This window comes from Pongo pygmaeus, chromosome 18, assembly GCF_028885625.2.
Source record: "Pongo pygmaeus isolate AG05252 chromosome 18, NHGRI_mPonPyg2-v2.0_pri, whole genome shotgun sequence".
NCBI classification, from domain to species: domain Eukaryota; kingdom Metazoa; phylum Chordata; class Mammalia; order Primates; family Hominidae; genus Pongo; species Pongo pygmaeus.
Genome location: NC_072391.2, coordinates 43908873 through 43925214, shown reverse-complemented (window position 1 = coordinate 43925214; position 16342 = coordinate 43908873). Strand labels below are relative to the sequence as shown.

The 16342-nt window shown below is 49.3% G+C and overlaps 1 protein-coding gene across 2 annotated transcripts in view; it reads right to left on the bottom strand.

Moving 5' to 3' along the window:
* GPT2 (glutamic--pyruvic transaminase 2) overlaps nt 1-9120 on the bottom strand; it is a 49224-nt gene extending 40104 nt beyond the window's left edge. The window contains exons 1-2 of one of the 2 annotated variants that reach the window (XM_054452890.2): nt 7981-9120; nt 7490-7754 (exon numbers count right to left, since the gene is read on the bottom strand). In XM_054452890.2, coding sequence (XP_054308865.1) covers nt 7490-7732 — 243 coding nt within the window. In that variant the 5' untranslated portion in view covers nt 7733-7754; nt 7981-9120. Of the gene's footprint in view, nt 1-6871; nt 6983-7489; nt 7755-7980 lie in introns of those variants that run through there. The other variant, XM_054452893.2, reaches the window with a different exon arrangement.
* Nucleotides 9121-16342: the final 7222 nt, after the last annotated feature.

Here is a 16342-nt window from a genome sequence, read left to right as displayed (position 1 = left end):
GGTAGAGATCTGAAGGAAATGAAATCATTATCTTGAAGAGATGTCCGCACTCCCTTGTTCATTGCAGCACTATTCCTAAGAGCCAAGATATGGAACCAACCTAAGTGTCCATCAGCAGATGAATGGATAAAGATATGGTACATATACACAATGGACTATTATTCAGCCATTTAAAAAGTAAGAAAATCCAGCCATTTGCAAAAATATGGATGAACCTGGAGGACACTATGTGAAGTGAAAAAAGCCAGACACAGAAAGACAAACACTGTATGATCTCACTCATATGTGGAATCTAAAAAAGTTAAACTAATCTAAAAAAGTTGAACTAATAAAAGCAGAGGTGATAGCTGCCAGCAGCGGGGTTGGGGGAGTGCATATGTGGCAATGTTGGGCAAAGGGGTACAAACTTTCAGTTGTAAGATGACACATTTTGCAAGTTCTAACTTATTTGTGGGAGCTAAAAAATTTTAAAAACTGAACTCATGAAGATGGAGAGTAGAAGGATGGTTCCCAGAGTCTGGGAAGGGCAGTAGGGGTAGGTCGGGGGAAGTGAGGATGGTTAATGGGTACCAAAAAGTAGAAGGAATTATCTAGTATTTGACACCACAACAGGGTGACTATAGTCAATAATAATTGTACATTAAAAAAAAAGCTAAAAGAGTATATATAATTGGATTGTTTGTAAGACAAAGGACAAATGCTGGAGGAGATGGATACCTCATTCACCCTGATGTGATTATTACACACTACATGCCTGTACCAAAATATCTCGTGTACCCCATAAATAATACATCTACTGCCCGGGCGCGGTGGCTCACGCCTGTAATCCCAGCACTTTGGGAGGCTGAGACAGGCGGATCACAAGGTCAGGAGATATTAGCCGGGCGTGGTGGCGTGCGCCTGTCATCCCAGCTACTTGGGAGGCTGAGGCAGGGGAATCCCTTGAAGTCAGGAGGCGGAGATTGCAGTGAGCTGAGATTGCACCACTGCACTCCAGCCTGGGCAACAAGCGCGAAACTCCATCTCAAAAAAAAAAATTAGCGCGCTGTGGTGGCAGGTGCCTGTAATCCCAGCTACTCAGGAAGCTGAGGCAAGAGAATCACCTGAACCTGGGAGACGGAGGTTGCAGTGAGCCAAGATTGTGCCATTGCACTCCAGCCTGGGCAACAGAGCGAGACTCCGTCTCAAAAAATAATAATTTTAAAAAATATGAATAAGTTATGGGGATCTAATGTACAGCATGGTGACTATAATTAATAATACTGTATTTTCGGCCATGCACAGTGGCTCATGCCTGTAATCCCAGCACTTTAGGAGGCCATGGCGGGTGGATCACCTGAGGTTGGGAGGTCGAGACCAGCCTGACCCACATGGAGAAACCCCATCTCTACTAAAAATACAAAATTAGCTGGGTGTGGTGGCGCATGCCTGTAATCCCAGCTACTCGGGAGGCTGAGGCAGGAGAATTGCTTGAACCCGGGAAGCAGAGGTTGGGGTGAGCCGAGATCACACCATTGCACTCCAGCCTGGGCAACAAGAGCGAAACTCCATCTCAAAAACAAAACAAACAACAACAACAAAAAAAGCCAAAACAAAAAACCTGTATTTTTTACTTGAAATTTGCTGAGAACAGGACTTAAGTGTCTCATGCGCACACTCACAGATGGTGACTATGTGTGGTAAAGGATGGAGTATTAATAATTGACTGTGGTAATCATTTCCATGTCATATTACATATAGAATGTATATAAATGTTAAACCACCACACTATGTCCCTTGAATATATACAATTTTTATTTGTCAATTATATTTGTCTGCCCCTCAATAAAAATGGGGAGAAAAAAACAGGCCCAAGGCTGTTTCCTTATGCAAGGGATGGCTCTGGTCACTTCACATGGCCTGTGGGCAGAAAGGATGGCAGAGAACTTTCCTCCAATTCAACAAATACTGGTCACCCATGCCCCAGTGACAGCCATGAGCAGCACAGATGAGACTGCCGCCCTCCTGAGCCCAGGCTGGTTAAGAATAAGAACGGGGTGCAGTGAAGGAGAATGACAGGGTGTGGGAGAGAGGACCCGCAGGCCCCAGGCCTAGGAGCACGATGTGAAAATGCTCCCAGGCTCCTGATCCCAAAAAGGGCACTGACTGGGGCTAGGGCAGGCAGAAAGTCCTACAGAGAGCTCCAGCAAGAGGCCCCAAAGACAAACATCAACTAGACCCCACAGTCCCAGAAAATAGGTCCATTTCACAGCTGAGGCTCAGCACAAGATCTGGTCCCAAAACAGAAAGACAAGTGAAACCAGAAGAAACTGGAGCTGCAGCTACACATGTCTGTGACTGAGAGCGCAGGCGAGAGCCTCCAGGGCTGAGCTGCCAGATCACTGAAGCAGGGAAGGCAGGGTGTAGGCCCCTGAACTCTGGGCATCCATGGGGTGGTCAACTATAGAAGCCCAGATTCCAAGGCAGAAGCAGGGGCAAAAGCTGAATAAACTCCAAACAGGATAGTGGGAGTTGCTCAAAACAGCAAGGCAGAGGCCCAGGAGGAAAGAGTAAGCCCCACAGAGCACTTCCCAGACCCAGAGCCTCAGTAAGTGGGAAAGACAAGGGACCCTCAGCACTTCTTATCCCCAGACCACTCTCATTAGCTTGAGAAGGAAGACTTGGCAGTTCTAATTAGCTTCACAGCTGTTCAAAGCATTATCATTAACATCTCAAACTAGTCTTTCAGAGAAATAAACTGGTCACATTTTGCAGAAGAGTAAACCAAGGCTAAATGACTTGTCTAAGGCCCATAACACACAAAGGCAGAGCCCAGCATATGTGTGGTGACTGACTCAGGCAGGCTGGGTAGGCGGAGGGTTCATCCTATTGGAAGCCTGCACTACAAATTTTAAAGTAGCATCTAGGCCAAGCACAGTGGCTCATACAGGTAATCCTGGCGCTTTGGGAGGCTGAGGTGGGAGGATCACCCGAGGCTAGCAGTTTGAGACCAGCCTGGACAACATAAGCGAGATCCCACCTGTACAAAAAAGGAAATTAGCCAGCATGGTGGCACACACCTGTAGTCCTAGCTTCTGAAGAGGCTGAGGCAGGAGGATCACTTGAGCCCAGGAATTTGAGGCCACAGTGAGCTATGACTGCACCACTGCACTCCAGCCTAGGAGAAAGAGCAAGGCCCTGTCTCTTAAAAAAAAAAATTAACAGCCTGGGCAACATGGCAAACCCTGTCTCTACAAAAAAATGCAAAAATCAGCCAGGCGTGGTGGCATACGCCTTGTGGTCCCAGCTACTCAAGAGGCTGAGGTGTGAGGGTCGCTTGAGCCCAGGAAGTCGAGGCTGCAGTGAGCTGAGATTGCGCCACTGCACTCCTGCCTGGGTGACAGACCTATGGAATCCTTTCGCCAGGTGCTCTGCAAACAGTATGGGCTGTTTGGCTGAATAGCTATAATTAACAATTAGTATTATTATTTAATAATAATTACAAAATAAAAAGTAGCTGGGTGTGGTGGCTCATACCTACCCACCCAGCACTTTGGGAGGCCAAGGTGGGAGGATTACTTGAAGCCAGGAGTTTGAGACCACCCTGGGCAACATAAGAAGACCTGGTCTCTATAAAAAATTTAAAAATTAGCTGGGCATGGTGGTGCACACCTGTAGTCCAAGCTGCTCAGGAAGCTGAGATAGGAGGATGGCTTGAGCCCAGGAGTTCAAGGCTGCAGTGAGTCATGACTGTGCCACTGCATTCCAGCCTAGGCAATAGAGCGAGACCCTGTCTTTAAAAAAATAAAGCAGCATCTGGCCGGGCGCAGTGGCTCACGCTTGTAATCCCAGCACTTTGGGAGGCTGAGGCGGACAGATCACAAAGTCAGGAGTTCAAGACCAGCCTGGCCAACACAGTGAAACCCCGTCTCTACTAAAAATACAAAATATTTAGCTGGGTGTGGTGGCGGGCACCTGTAATCCCAGCTACTAGGGAGACTGAGGAAGGAGGATCACTTCAACCCAGGAGGCGGAGGTTGCAGTGAGATAAGATCGCATCACTGCACTCCAGCCTGGGTGACAGAATTAGACTCAGTCTCAATAAATAAATAAATAAATAAAGTAGCATCTAAATGCCACAGAAAACAACGAGTGAGATTCACCACATGTGCTTGGCACATACAGGATTTCCAATCTTAGTTCTTAGCTACCTATAGCCGCGTGCCTTAGCACCCTCTGCTTTCACCTTTGTTTGGATGCAACACACACTGATGTAACCAGTAATTGTCAGTCTTCCCCTCAGTTCTGAATGTCTGCCCTGACTGTTGCCTTATGACTAGAAGCAAAGCCATTCCTGTCTCCACTTGCACCAATCCCCAACCCCCATCCCCCAATAAAGCAAGGGGAAAAGTAGGTTGAGGAAGAACTGTCAGATCTTTTCAAAACTCCTTTTAATTGCAGCTTATTTTTAAGTGCTGCTCACAGTGAACACCAGGATCTGAAAAGCTAAGACAGGTTCTCCCCTTTGGAGCTGCTGTCAGGGAGAAGCAGGGCCCCTCTAAGAGCACAGAGCTGGGGCTGCAGGAGAATGGCCCCTTTCACAGCCCTTAGCCCACCTCCCCACCTCCTTCAGGCTCCACTACCAGAGAAGCAAAAAGGATAGGGACTCAGCTCGGCCAGCCACCCAAAGTCAAACACCAGAGCCACATGTCCAGCCAAACGGCCCGCATTGTTTGCAGAACACCTGGTGAAAGAATTCCATAGACAGCATGAAGGCCTTGGTACCACCAAGAGTCACCCTGAGTCCCCAAGGGCAGTTTTGAATGGACAAGGAGGTATAAAACTGAGGGCAGGGGGAACCCTGGCCCAGCCAGGCCACATCTGTTTATACTCTAGGGAACCTGAGGCCCAGAATGAATATAGGATTCACCCCAAGTCACCCTACTCCCTACAAATCCTAGCCCATCCCATCTCTAACCAATCAGTTTTTGTTTGTTTTCTGAGACGGAGTCTCGCTCTGAGCTCTGTTGCCGAGGCTGGAGTGCATCTCGGCTCACTGCTACCTCCACCTTCCGGGTTCAAGCGATTCTCCTGCCTCAGCCTGCCGAGTAGCTGGGGTTACAAGTGTGTACCACCATACCCGGCTAATTTTTGTGCTTTTAGTAGAGCCAGGGTTTCCCCATGTTGGCCAGGCTGGTCTCAAACTCCTGACCTCAGGTGATCCACCCACCTTGGCTTCCCAAAGCGCTGGGATTACAGGCGTGAGCCACCATGGCCGGCCTCTAACCAACCAGTTTTGATCACGACAGTTCAAAACAGAAGCCGAAAAACCAAGGCTGCACAAGGAGAAGGCAAGCCAGAAACAAATAAAAAGAAAGGACTGGGGAAATGTGGCTCTCGCAAGAAGGGCACTGTTTAAGCTGGCAAGGGGAAGCAAGGCTGTCTCCCAAGAAGGAAGGGTTTCAATGAGGCTATCTAAGCTGGTCTGGCCAGCACCCACAGCCGGGGAACTGAGACTCACAGTGAGAAGAGAATGAGAAGGGATGCGCTTGAATGAAACTACCACAGAATGTAGGTGGCCAAAAAAACTCAACTAACTCAGGAGTAGGATATGGGGGTGTGGAGCTTCTGTCTCAGAAATCAGAGATGTCCCTGGCCCAGTGACCAAGAAATTTGCCCACCTGCAATCATCAATACACACCCCTGCTGGAAACCCTTCCTGGTTCCCACCTCCAGCCAAAATGCACCATGACGTCCTCATCCCAGCACACAAGACTCCAGTCCACCTTTTCTGTCTCATTCACCTCCCACATCCCTCTGTTAGTGTTCCACTACAGCACCAGCCCCCCTTCCCCAAATGCCCAGAACTCCCCAACTTCCTGCGGTTGCTCACAGCACTGCTCCCACTTGGAAGGCTCTCACATATTCTGCCTGCTAAAAAATCCCAACACGTTCTTAAAGACTCGGGGGAAGGGGACTCAGGCTCAGAGAACAACGTGGCAGTCAGATTCCTCAAAGCAAAGACAGTGTCCCTCTGTCATCATCCTCAAGCCTCATGGAGCCAGCACAGGAGTTGCTATATAGCAAAAGGCAGAGGTAATTCCTGGAACCCCCGCCAGCTCAGGAACCAGAGAAATCAGCTGTAACGTGATAAACCAGGAACGCGTTAATCCCAGCTGTGTTTTAGCAGGGAGGCTGTTGCGTCAAGGAGGGACAGCTCCAGCCTGCCAGACAGCAACAGCCTATGTTCTCTGCCCGGCCCACCTCTGGGCCAGGGAGGCACAGAAACAAAGCCAGCCTCCTCCCCACCAGCTTTAAACTTAGCCCTGCAAGGAGTCCGCAGGAGACTGGACTCTGACTTGTCCAGCTCACTGTTTTGAGTCAGCAGAACTGAGTGTCTCAACAAGGTCTCAGGAGGCCCAGGAGCTCATTAAAACCCCCAAGTCCCCACTGGAATTGGATCAAGTGTCATGATCCCCCTGAAGCTTACTGCCATGCATTCATGGGACACTAGTGACCCGGGTGAGGGCAAGATCAAGGAACCCTCCCTCCCACTTCTATTCTCAGTCAGACTCTCTCTAGCAAGCAGCTGGGTGATTATTAGCTTCTTACAAATCTTAGGTGTATTTACTTTTTAAGATAACCCCTCCTGGCTCTGCTTCCTGAATTCCACCCAGGCTAGAACTCTCTCCTAGGTCCTAGGGACTCCTCTATCACCCACCCCAGACATCCTGGTTTTGGGGAGGCAGAAATCCTTCCTGGCTGTGGGGTCACCTTACATGAAGCTATAAACTCAAGCCAAGATCCTAGCCAGCCGGCCGACCACCAAGATGAAGAAAGTCCCAGGGCCCCCTTACCAAAGCCCGACAGGCCCAACTCTCTGGTTCCCCACCTCGGTGACTGTCCCCAGACCACAGAAGTGGCTGGTCGGCCAAGGCTCCAGAGAGGCCTAAAGGAAGGAATTCTGCCGACTCTCTTCCGGGAATCAGGATTGGCAAAGACCCTAAAGGCCAAAGACACGGAGAAAGAGACTGGGGAACAGACCCAGGTTTCCGCAGAGCCCCCGCCCCCCGTCTTCCCTCCTACCTAAAATGGTTTCCCTCCCACCACCCCCATCCCAACTCTCTTCCGTTTTACTTTCTTCCAAGAACTTATCACTGAGACTCTATTGCTTCTTTCTTCATTCGCTTATGTTCCTCCCTCCACTGGACCTTGGTTCCACGAGGGCAGGGCAGACACACAACGTGCGGTGCCTGGCAGCACGGCCCGCTCAACAATTGACGAATTCAATTCAACAAGTGAACCATATTGCAAGGCCTCACTGAGTGCCGGGTGCTGGGCACCAGTAAGTGAAGGGGCGGGAGGGGGCATTCTCTCGTTTTAGCCAGGCTTGGCTGACTGAGAAGCTGGCCACGGGGGTGGACGTCGTGGGAAGGACCCCAGCTGGGGCTGCTGCGGTTTTTCCCTTGCTCAGCGGCCCCAGCCTCCCCGGGGCCCGGCGCGCGCTCACCCGCTGCAGCTCGAGCTCGATCTCGCCGGCCTTGAGCACGATGGGTCCCCGCACGGCGTACTCCACCGCCTTCACCTGCGGGTTCATGGACTCCAGCGTGAGGATGCGCTCGCGCCTGCTGCGCTCGGGCCGCACCTTGAGCACCGCCGAGGCCTCGGCGGCCGCGCTGCTCTGGCTGCGGCCCCAGGAGCTGGGGGTCCGGGGACCACAGCCCCGCCGGACCAGCGCCGCCGCCCGCTGCATCGCGCGCTTGCGGAGGGAAACCCTGGCACAAAAAGATAAAGAGAACAAACACGTCGCGCACTGCCCAGGCGTGCAGCACTCCCCCACACAAGCCCAGCCAAGGGCTCTTTCAGCGAGCGGTGCCAGCCTGGCTTCGGCGCTGGTGCCCATCCCCCGGCGACCCGGACCCTCCACCGCGCCGCTGAAGCACCAACGCGCACCCAACCGGCTTTCGCAAAGGCTGCGCCCAAGGCATGCATGCAACGTGCCTGTCGCCCCTGGTAGGCCCTCGCCGCGCCCGGTTAGCTCGCGCGCCTGGAGCAGCTACCCGACCCCGGCGCCCGCAGCCGCATCCCCGCGCCCGGCGCCCGCGCCGCCCGGCCCCTGCGCTCGCACACCCACCGCCGTCGGGGCCGCCCCGGGCCTGCGCGCTGCCTCCTGGGCCCTGTAGTTCTCCTGGCCGCTCCGGAGCGGCTGCGGAGAGCGAAGCGAACTACAAGTCCCACAGCGCCCCGCGCCGGGCCGGACGGGGACCGGACAGTAGGCGGGAGCGCTAGTCCGAACGTGGCCGGGGCTGGGCGGGCTCTTTGTCCCAGTTGAGGGGCTGGAGAGCCCGGAGGGGCCGGGTAGGGGCCGTGCTCTCTGTCGCGTCTGCGAAGAGACGACAGAGACGAAGAGACGAAGAGAGCTGTTGGCAGCCTCTCCCCAGTGGCGCGTCCGCCCCCCACCGCCCTCACTGCCAGCACCTGCGAGGACGCGGGCTGCTGGATGGTGCAGTCATCGCCCCGAGTTTCATCATCCAAGGCCACACGGTGCCTGCGGCTGCCCACCGGAGCTGGCAGGAAGGCGGGTGAGGAGTCTGGGATTTGGCCACGCCGCCCTGACTCCCGAACGCCAGCTTCCTTCTCAGCAAAACGGGGATCTGCCCACGGCCTCTAGGGTTGTTGTGAGACTTCAAGGACCATCTGCCAAGCGGTCAGCTTTTCCCGACCACTCCATCTGACCCCCGACCTCCATCACTTCCGTTTTATTTTCTGCCTACCATCTGAAATTATCTTCGGTTACTTTTTACTGGCATATGGTTTACCTCCCCCGACTAACCGTGCGAACTCCAGAGGGGCAGGGGCAGTGTCTTTCTTGTTCATGGCATTCGCAGCACCTCTAACAGTTCCCGCCACAGAGGAGCCACTCAGTAAATATTTGTTGAAGAATGAATGTTCAGCACAAGGGGGCTATTATGTTTAGTAACGGTGTCTGCTGGCGAAAAGCTTCCTGGCTTGCCCAGAGCAAGAACAGGGCAAGACTAGGAGGTGGCGTAGGGTGGCGCAAAGGGAGTTCTGGAAGACTTGAGGTCTAATGGAGACACCAAAATCTACAAAATCAAAAAATACAAATACAGAATCTACAAAATCCGGTCTCAGTCCCAGATTCTCCATGGGCAAAATGGGTTAAATACCCTCTAAGGTCCTCCCCCTTGGAAATTCTGTGAGTCTGAGTGTTTTCAAGCAGAAAAACAGCCCAGAGCTCCCACATCCCAACACACACACACTCACATTAGGTTTATGAAGGTTGGGGCAGCGGTGTAGGGGAGAAGGTAGACCTGAGTCGGAATATCCACAGTTGCATACAGCCGTGCACTGCTTAACCGAGTTTGCACTACCTCGTCTTCGTAAAGCCTAGTTTCCCCATGCGTAAAGTCAGGGTAACACCTACCTCATACTGTGATTAAATACATTGGTTGCCAATAAAAGAGGAAAGGAGGTGGGGAGAACAACAGAAACCGAAGATATCTTTGAGTATTCCTATGTCTGCAAACTGGTTTGGTCCACCAAAGGAGCTGGAAAGTTATTTGGGCTTCTCATGTACTGGTTCCACCCCCGCACCTTTGTCTACACTAGGTCTTGATGGCCAGGTATTCAGTCTCCAGGTAAGAGTCTTCCCCAGTGAGCTTAGCTCCTCCAGTGTCGTCGTTATCAACTGCCCAGTTGAGACACAAACATAACCCTCCACCTCCAAAACACGCTTGACCTTGACTTGCATGTGATGTCCATGCGGTCCCTTGCTGCCCACTCACGGGTCAGTGTACTATGCTCTTATGTTATCTCTGTCTCTGATCAGTAGGGACAGGGGAGGAGGGGCTTAGAGAGGTGATCACAAATCTATTTCCACAACTGAGAACAACAAGCACACAGCCTTCTTATGTGTGCTCCCACGTCATCACTGTGAAAAACAAGTCGAGTGCCTAATATGCCCTCTGCCAACCCTTCTCTCTGAGATTGCGTGAGGAAAAAAGCTTCCTTGATTTCTTGCGAACCACTGTACAATTTGCAAAGCACTTTCTTACCCAAAAGCACAGGCAGTATTATTCCCACTTTATAGATGAGGCTCAGAGAGGTTAGGTGACTTGTTCAGGTGGTACAGCTAAAAGGAGAGCAGGAATTGTGATTTCTAACCCAGTGCTACAGCCCATGCATGCAGGGACCAGTCTTGTGTAGCTCTCTGGGTTTGGAAATTCGAGCTTGCTGTTACAATGCACAGAGCCTTTGAAAAGTTCCTGCGTGGTGGTTGTGATGACGATGGTAGCAATAGCATGAACTTTGCTTTGATTTTTTATTTTTGTACACAGCTAACCCAGTCCAAGAGCTTGTGTGTGTGTGTGTGTGTTCATTTTGTTTTGTTGTTCTCATCTGATTTTTTAATTTTATTTTTATTTTTATTTTTTGAGACAGAGTCTTGTTTCTGTCACCAAGGCTAGAATGCAGTGGCATGATCTCATGTCATTGCAACCTCTGCCTCCTGGGTTCAAGCGATTCTTCTGCCTCAGCCTCCTGAGTAGCTGAGACTACAGACATGCATCACTAGGCCTGGCTAATTTTTTTTGAGGGGAGAGGGGGGCGTATTTTTAGTAGAGACAGGGTTTCCCGTATTGGCCAGGCTGGTCTCGAACTCGTGACCTCAAGTGATCCACCCACCTCAGCCTTCCAAAATGCTGGGATTACAGGGGTGAGTCACCTCACCTGGCCTAATGATTTGCTTTTATTTTGCCCTATAGACCAGGTGAGGATGGATAGGAGCTGGCTCCTAAATATTAAAGCTAAAACCTGATTGAAATGATCATTAAAGCCCTCCCTATAAGCCAAATGAGAGCTTCAAATACACAGCAAGCTCCTATCAACCCACATAGCTGGAGAGTCATATGTTTGCAAGACATAATACCCGTCTTTATTCCATAGTTTAACAGATTCTTCTTGGGCACTTACCCTGTGCCAGGCATGAGGCTGAGTTCTGGGACTACAAAGAGTCAAGCTGACTGTTCCTATCTGTGTAGAACATACAGTTTCTTAGGGAAGGCAGAGGTCATCACACGCGATTACAAACTGTGATAACCCCTGGGGATAAAAAGGATGGGGTTTTCTGAGAGTTCAGAGGTCTGCGCAAAGATTTCCCAAATGAGGTGGCCCATGAGCTGCTCCCACCCCAGCCCTGGAAGGTTGATAAGAGACATTACTCCTGGCCAGTGTGGAGATGCGCCTAGCCTGGGATTGCCGTGGCACTCTAAGTGAAGAGGCAGGTACTCAGCATGTAAGGATCCAGCCGTTTCCATAGCTTCGGGGCTTCCCCAGCAGGTTACCTGAGGCTTTGTCAGGCCTATTTTTCATTCCCTGCCCAATCCTACATTCTCCCACTTCCTCTTGCAAGAGTTGATCCCTAATACCCATCTTGCACCTTATACCCCATCTCAGTGTCAGTGGTGAGATGGACAGCTTCCCGGTCTGGGACCACTGAAGACCCTGAGGAACTCTAAGAAGGCCATAGTGACTGCAGGGCAAACAATTAAGCAAAATGGGAATCAGTGAGGTGAGCTGTGTCAGGACAGGCAGGCCAGGTCCTGAATGTAAGAATTTTGGTCTTCATCCTAAGAATAAATGGAAGCGTCTGGAAGGCCTAAAGCAGGGGAGTGACATGATCAGATTTCTATTTTAAATTCTGTTGCATGGAGGATGGATTGGAGGTGTGCAAGGGAGGTTGCAGGAGGATTAATTGTGGCTCCAACAAGGTCCATCGTTGGCCTGGACCAGGGTGTGGGGGATGGGAAGTGGCTAGATTCTTCTGTATCCCCAACACCCAGCATATTACCTGACACACAGGTCTTCAGTAAAATGTTGAATGGATGTTGAAGTAGATTCTGTAAGGTCCATGCTCTCCAGATATCTGCAGTCCAGCAGGACCTGAGTGGCGTAGGTAAGTATCCTAAGGGCAGCCCCCAAGAATGCAGGCTACCCCATCCTTGGAGGCAGGGAGGTCTGTTCATAAATAACCACAGAGCAGAACAGAAAGTGAGAGAATCTTCTGAGATCAGGTGGGCACTGTGGGGCTGCAAGGAGGGACAGCTAATCTCCCAGAATGCCAGATCATGCCTGGTCTGGAGGCTTGGGGAACTCTTTCAAAGGTAACTCTTAGTCTCTTGCTCTCAAGGGAGCCTGATGGAAGTTAGTGCTCTCAGCCAGTTGTGGTGGCTCACACCTGTAATCCCAGTGCTTTGGGATGCCCAGGCAGGAGGATCACTGAAGCCAGGAGTTGGAGATCAGCCTGGGCAACATAACAAGACCCATCTCTACAAATTAAAAAATTAGCTGGGTGTGGTGGTGTGCACCTATAGTCCTAGCTATACTGAGGACTAGCTATGCTGAGGCAGGGGAATCGCTTCTACCCAGAAGTTCTAGGCTGCAGTGAGCATGATTTTGCCACTGCACTTTAGCCTGAGTAACAGAGCAAGAACTTGTCTCCAAAAAAAAAAAAAAAATTAGCGTGTAATTAATCAAATGCTTTGGCTCATGGTCCAGGGTAGTGATTCTAAAGTGTCCAAGGATCACCTGAGCATTTGCTTAAAATGTGGATTCCAGAGTCTTGCCCCAGACTTGCTGATTCTGAAATTCCAGGGGTGGGTTGGCCCAGGAATTTTCCTATAATTAGGATTATAATATGCACTAAAGTTTGAGAAATCCAGGTGCAGGACCAGGTGCAGGGTGTGTCTCTTTGGGAAAAATCCAGATCAGGGAGGTCTGAATTCTGATTCCAAATTTGTTAATAATCTCCGGTATGACCTGGAGCGAGTTCTATCCTCACCTTGTAGCCTTTGCTTCTTCTGCAGCACTGCCTACACTTCTGCCCGACTTCTAGTCACTTGCTCTTCTGAGAAGCTTGAAGATGTTACAGCCTCCCCTTCCAACTCAACTGACTCCTCGAGTCACAGCCCCTGCCTTGTAGCCTTTGCTTCTTCTGCAGCACTGCCTACACTTCTGCCCGACTTCTAGTCACTTGCTCTTCTGAGAAGCTTGAAGATGTTACAGCCTCCCCTTCCAACTCAACTGACTCCTTGAGTCACAGCCCCTGCCTCTATTCATTGAGCCTCTGTTTCCTCACCTGCCAGTGAGAGTGACCACAGTACATGCCTCAAAGTGTTGCTGAGAAAATTAGAGATGATATTTTAAATTTTTATTTTTCTTATGGATGTTTGGCTAGATTAGGAAGTCTGAAAGCATCAACACTCTATTGTTGTGTGTGTGTGTTTGTGTGTGTGTTTTGAGATGGGGTCTCCCTCTGTTACCCAGGCTAAAGTGCAGTGGCATGATCATCTTACTAGATCCTCGAACTCCTGGACTCAAGCCATTAACCCTCCTCAGCCTCCCAAGTAGCTGGGTCTACAGCTGCATGCCACCATGCCTGACTGTTGTTAATGGTGGTTATCTTTGAGTGGTGGGATTATTGGTAACTAATTTTTCTTTTTGTTTAATGTGCTTTCAAAGTTTTAAGAAATTTTTAAAATAATAAATAAAAGTAAATTTTAAAAAAGAAACCTAGAATTGTCATATGACCTAGCAATTCCATTTCTGGGTATATCACGAAAGAATTGAAAGCTGAGATTTGAACAGATCATTATAAACTAATGCTCATCATGGCATTATGGCAACTGCTAAAAGGTGGAAACAACCCAAATGTCCATTGACAGATGAATGGGTGAACAAAATGTGGTATATATACACAAGAAATATTAGTCAGGCCTGATGTGGTGGCTCACACCTGTAATACCAGTACTTTGGGAGGCCGAGGCAGGCGGATCACGAGGTCAGAAGTTCAAGACCAGCCTGGCCAACATGGTGAAACCCCGTCTCTACTAAAAATACAAAAATTAGCTAGGCATGGTAGCGCGTGCCTGTAATCCCAGCTACTCGGGAGGCTGAGGCAGGAGAATTGCTTGAACTCGTGAGGTGGAGGTTGCAGTGAGCCGAGATTGTGCCACTGCACTCCAGCCTGGGCGACAGAGCGAGACTCTGTCTCAAAAAGAAAAAAGGAAAAGAAGTATTAATCAGCCTTAAAAAGGAAGAAAATTGTGACACATGCTACAACACAGATGAAACTTAAAGACATTATATAAAGTGAAATACACCAGATATAAAAGGATAAATATGTGTGATTCCACTTATTTGAGGTACCCAGAATAGGCAAATACATAGAGACAGAAATTTAAATATAGGTTACCAGCCAGGTGTGGTGACTCACGCCTGTAATCCCAACACTTAGGGAGGCCACAGCAGACAGATCCCTTGAGCCCAGGAGTTTGATATCAGCCTGGGCAAAATAGTAAGAACCTATCTCTACTAAAAATAAAGTAAATAAATAATAAATTAAAATAGAGGTTACCAAGGGCTGGGGGGAGGGGGAATGGGGAGTTACTGTTTCTTGTTTTTTTTTTTTTTTTTGAGACAGAGTCTCTCTCTGTCGCCCAGGCTGGAGTGCAGTGGCAAAATCTGGGCTCACTGCAACCTCCGCCTCCTGGGTTCAAGTGATTCTCCTCCCTCTGAAGTAAATGGGACTACAGGTGCATGCCACCATGCCTGGCTAATTTTTTGTATTTTTAGTAGAGACGGGGTTTCACCGTGTTAGCCAGGATGGTCTCCATCTCCTGACCTTGTGATCCGCCTGCCTCGGCCTCCCAAAGTGCTGGTATCACAGGCATCAGCCACCGCACCCTGCTGGGAGTTATTGTTTAATGGGTACATAGTTTGTTTGCAACATGAAAACGTTCTGGAGATGAACAGTGGTTATGGTTGCATAATAATGTGGATGTATATAATGTGGATGTATATAATGTACATCTTACCATATTATAATATGAACAAGGATTTCCTGTGTGATGGAAGATAATTTAAAAAGGGAAAGAGTGTAAATCTTAGAGTGTTTATGGCCTTATTTCAGAGATGGCGACTGAGCAGTTTCTGGGGGTGTTAGAAGGTATTTGGGTATTTACTTGGAATCTCCCTCCAACTCCTACATTTTAGTCAGCTTTAATCCTTGCCCTTCGTGTTTTTCTTTTTTTTGAGACGGCGTCTCGCTCTGTCGCCCAGGCTGGAGTACAGTGGCCTGATCTTGGCTCACTGCAAGCTCCGCCTCCCGGGTTCATGCCATTCTCCTGCCTTAGCCTCCCAAGTAGCTGGGACTACAGGCACCACCAACACACCCAGTTAATTTGTTGTATTTTTAGTAGAGATGGGGTTTCATCATGTTAGCCAGGATGGTCTTGATCTCCTGACCTCATGATCTGCCTGCCTCGGCCTCCCGAAGTGCTGGGATGACAGGCGTGAGCCACCGGGCCCGGCCCATGTTCTTCTTTCTAAATGAAGGCCTCATTTTTTTTTGTTTGTTTGTTTTTACATAGAGACAAGTTTTTGCCATGTTGCCCAGGCTGGTCTTGAACTCCTGGACTCAAGGGATCCACCCGCCTTGGCCTCCCAAAGTGCTGAGATTACAGGTGTGAGCCATTGCGCCCGGCCTTCTTTTTTTTTTTTAATTTAAGTCAGGCTCAAGTTTTTAGGGGATGGTCAGGGAAATTTCGTTGAGATCCTACTTGCTCTGAGTCTCTTTGAAGCAAATCATTGCCTCTAACAAGCAAATATTAGTTTAGGTGAGCTAATAGCCAGGACACATGTATCCCAACTCTCTCACCATGACGTTCAAAGTGGATTAAAGATAAACTTATGATACTAAGCTAAGCTATACACAAACAAGGGACACATTCTTATGTAACTTACAGAGGTTAAAACTGAGTAAAGACATTTTACAAAAGTGGTATTTACAATTCAGTACTGCATTGATAACATTTCAAAGCACTGGCAGGCACGTTTCGGTCTTGGCAGTGCGCTCAACCAAATCCAGGTGGTTTCGGAGAATGAGGAGAGGCTGGAAGAGCTGTAGCGAATGAACAATTGTATAAGCTTCATGAGCACATAAAACCTTTCATTCAGAGGATGTTTGTTGTTCCATATTCCTTGATTTCTTGCTTCCTGATCTTTAGGGATCTGAGGACTCTTATTTGCACCATGGAAGACATGTGGAAACAATTTCAGAAACACCCCAAGGGACTAATAGAATCCTTATCTGCAAACTCAGTGATTTCAGCTGTTGAATGTGCTAAAACACGGACAAAATACTAAGCAATGGCTCAAATCAGTATTTCCAAAAGGTTTACTTATCTAGTTTTCCTAGATATTTTCATAAAGCCACAGAATTTTTCAACTAGAGAAGCTCACAAAATAGTTTTGGGACCTAGAAACAGGAGAAAAAAATAATCAT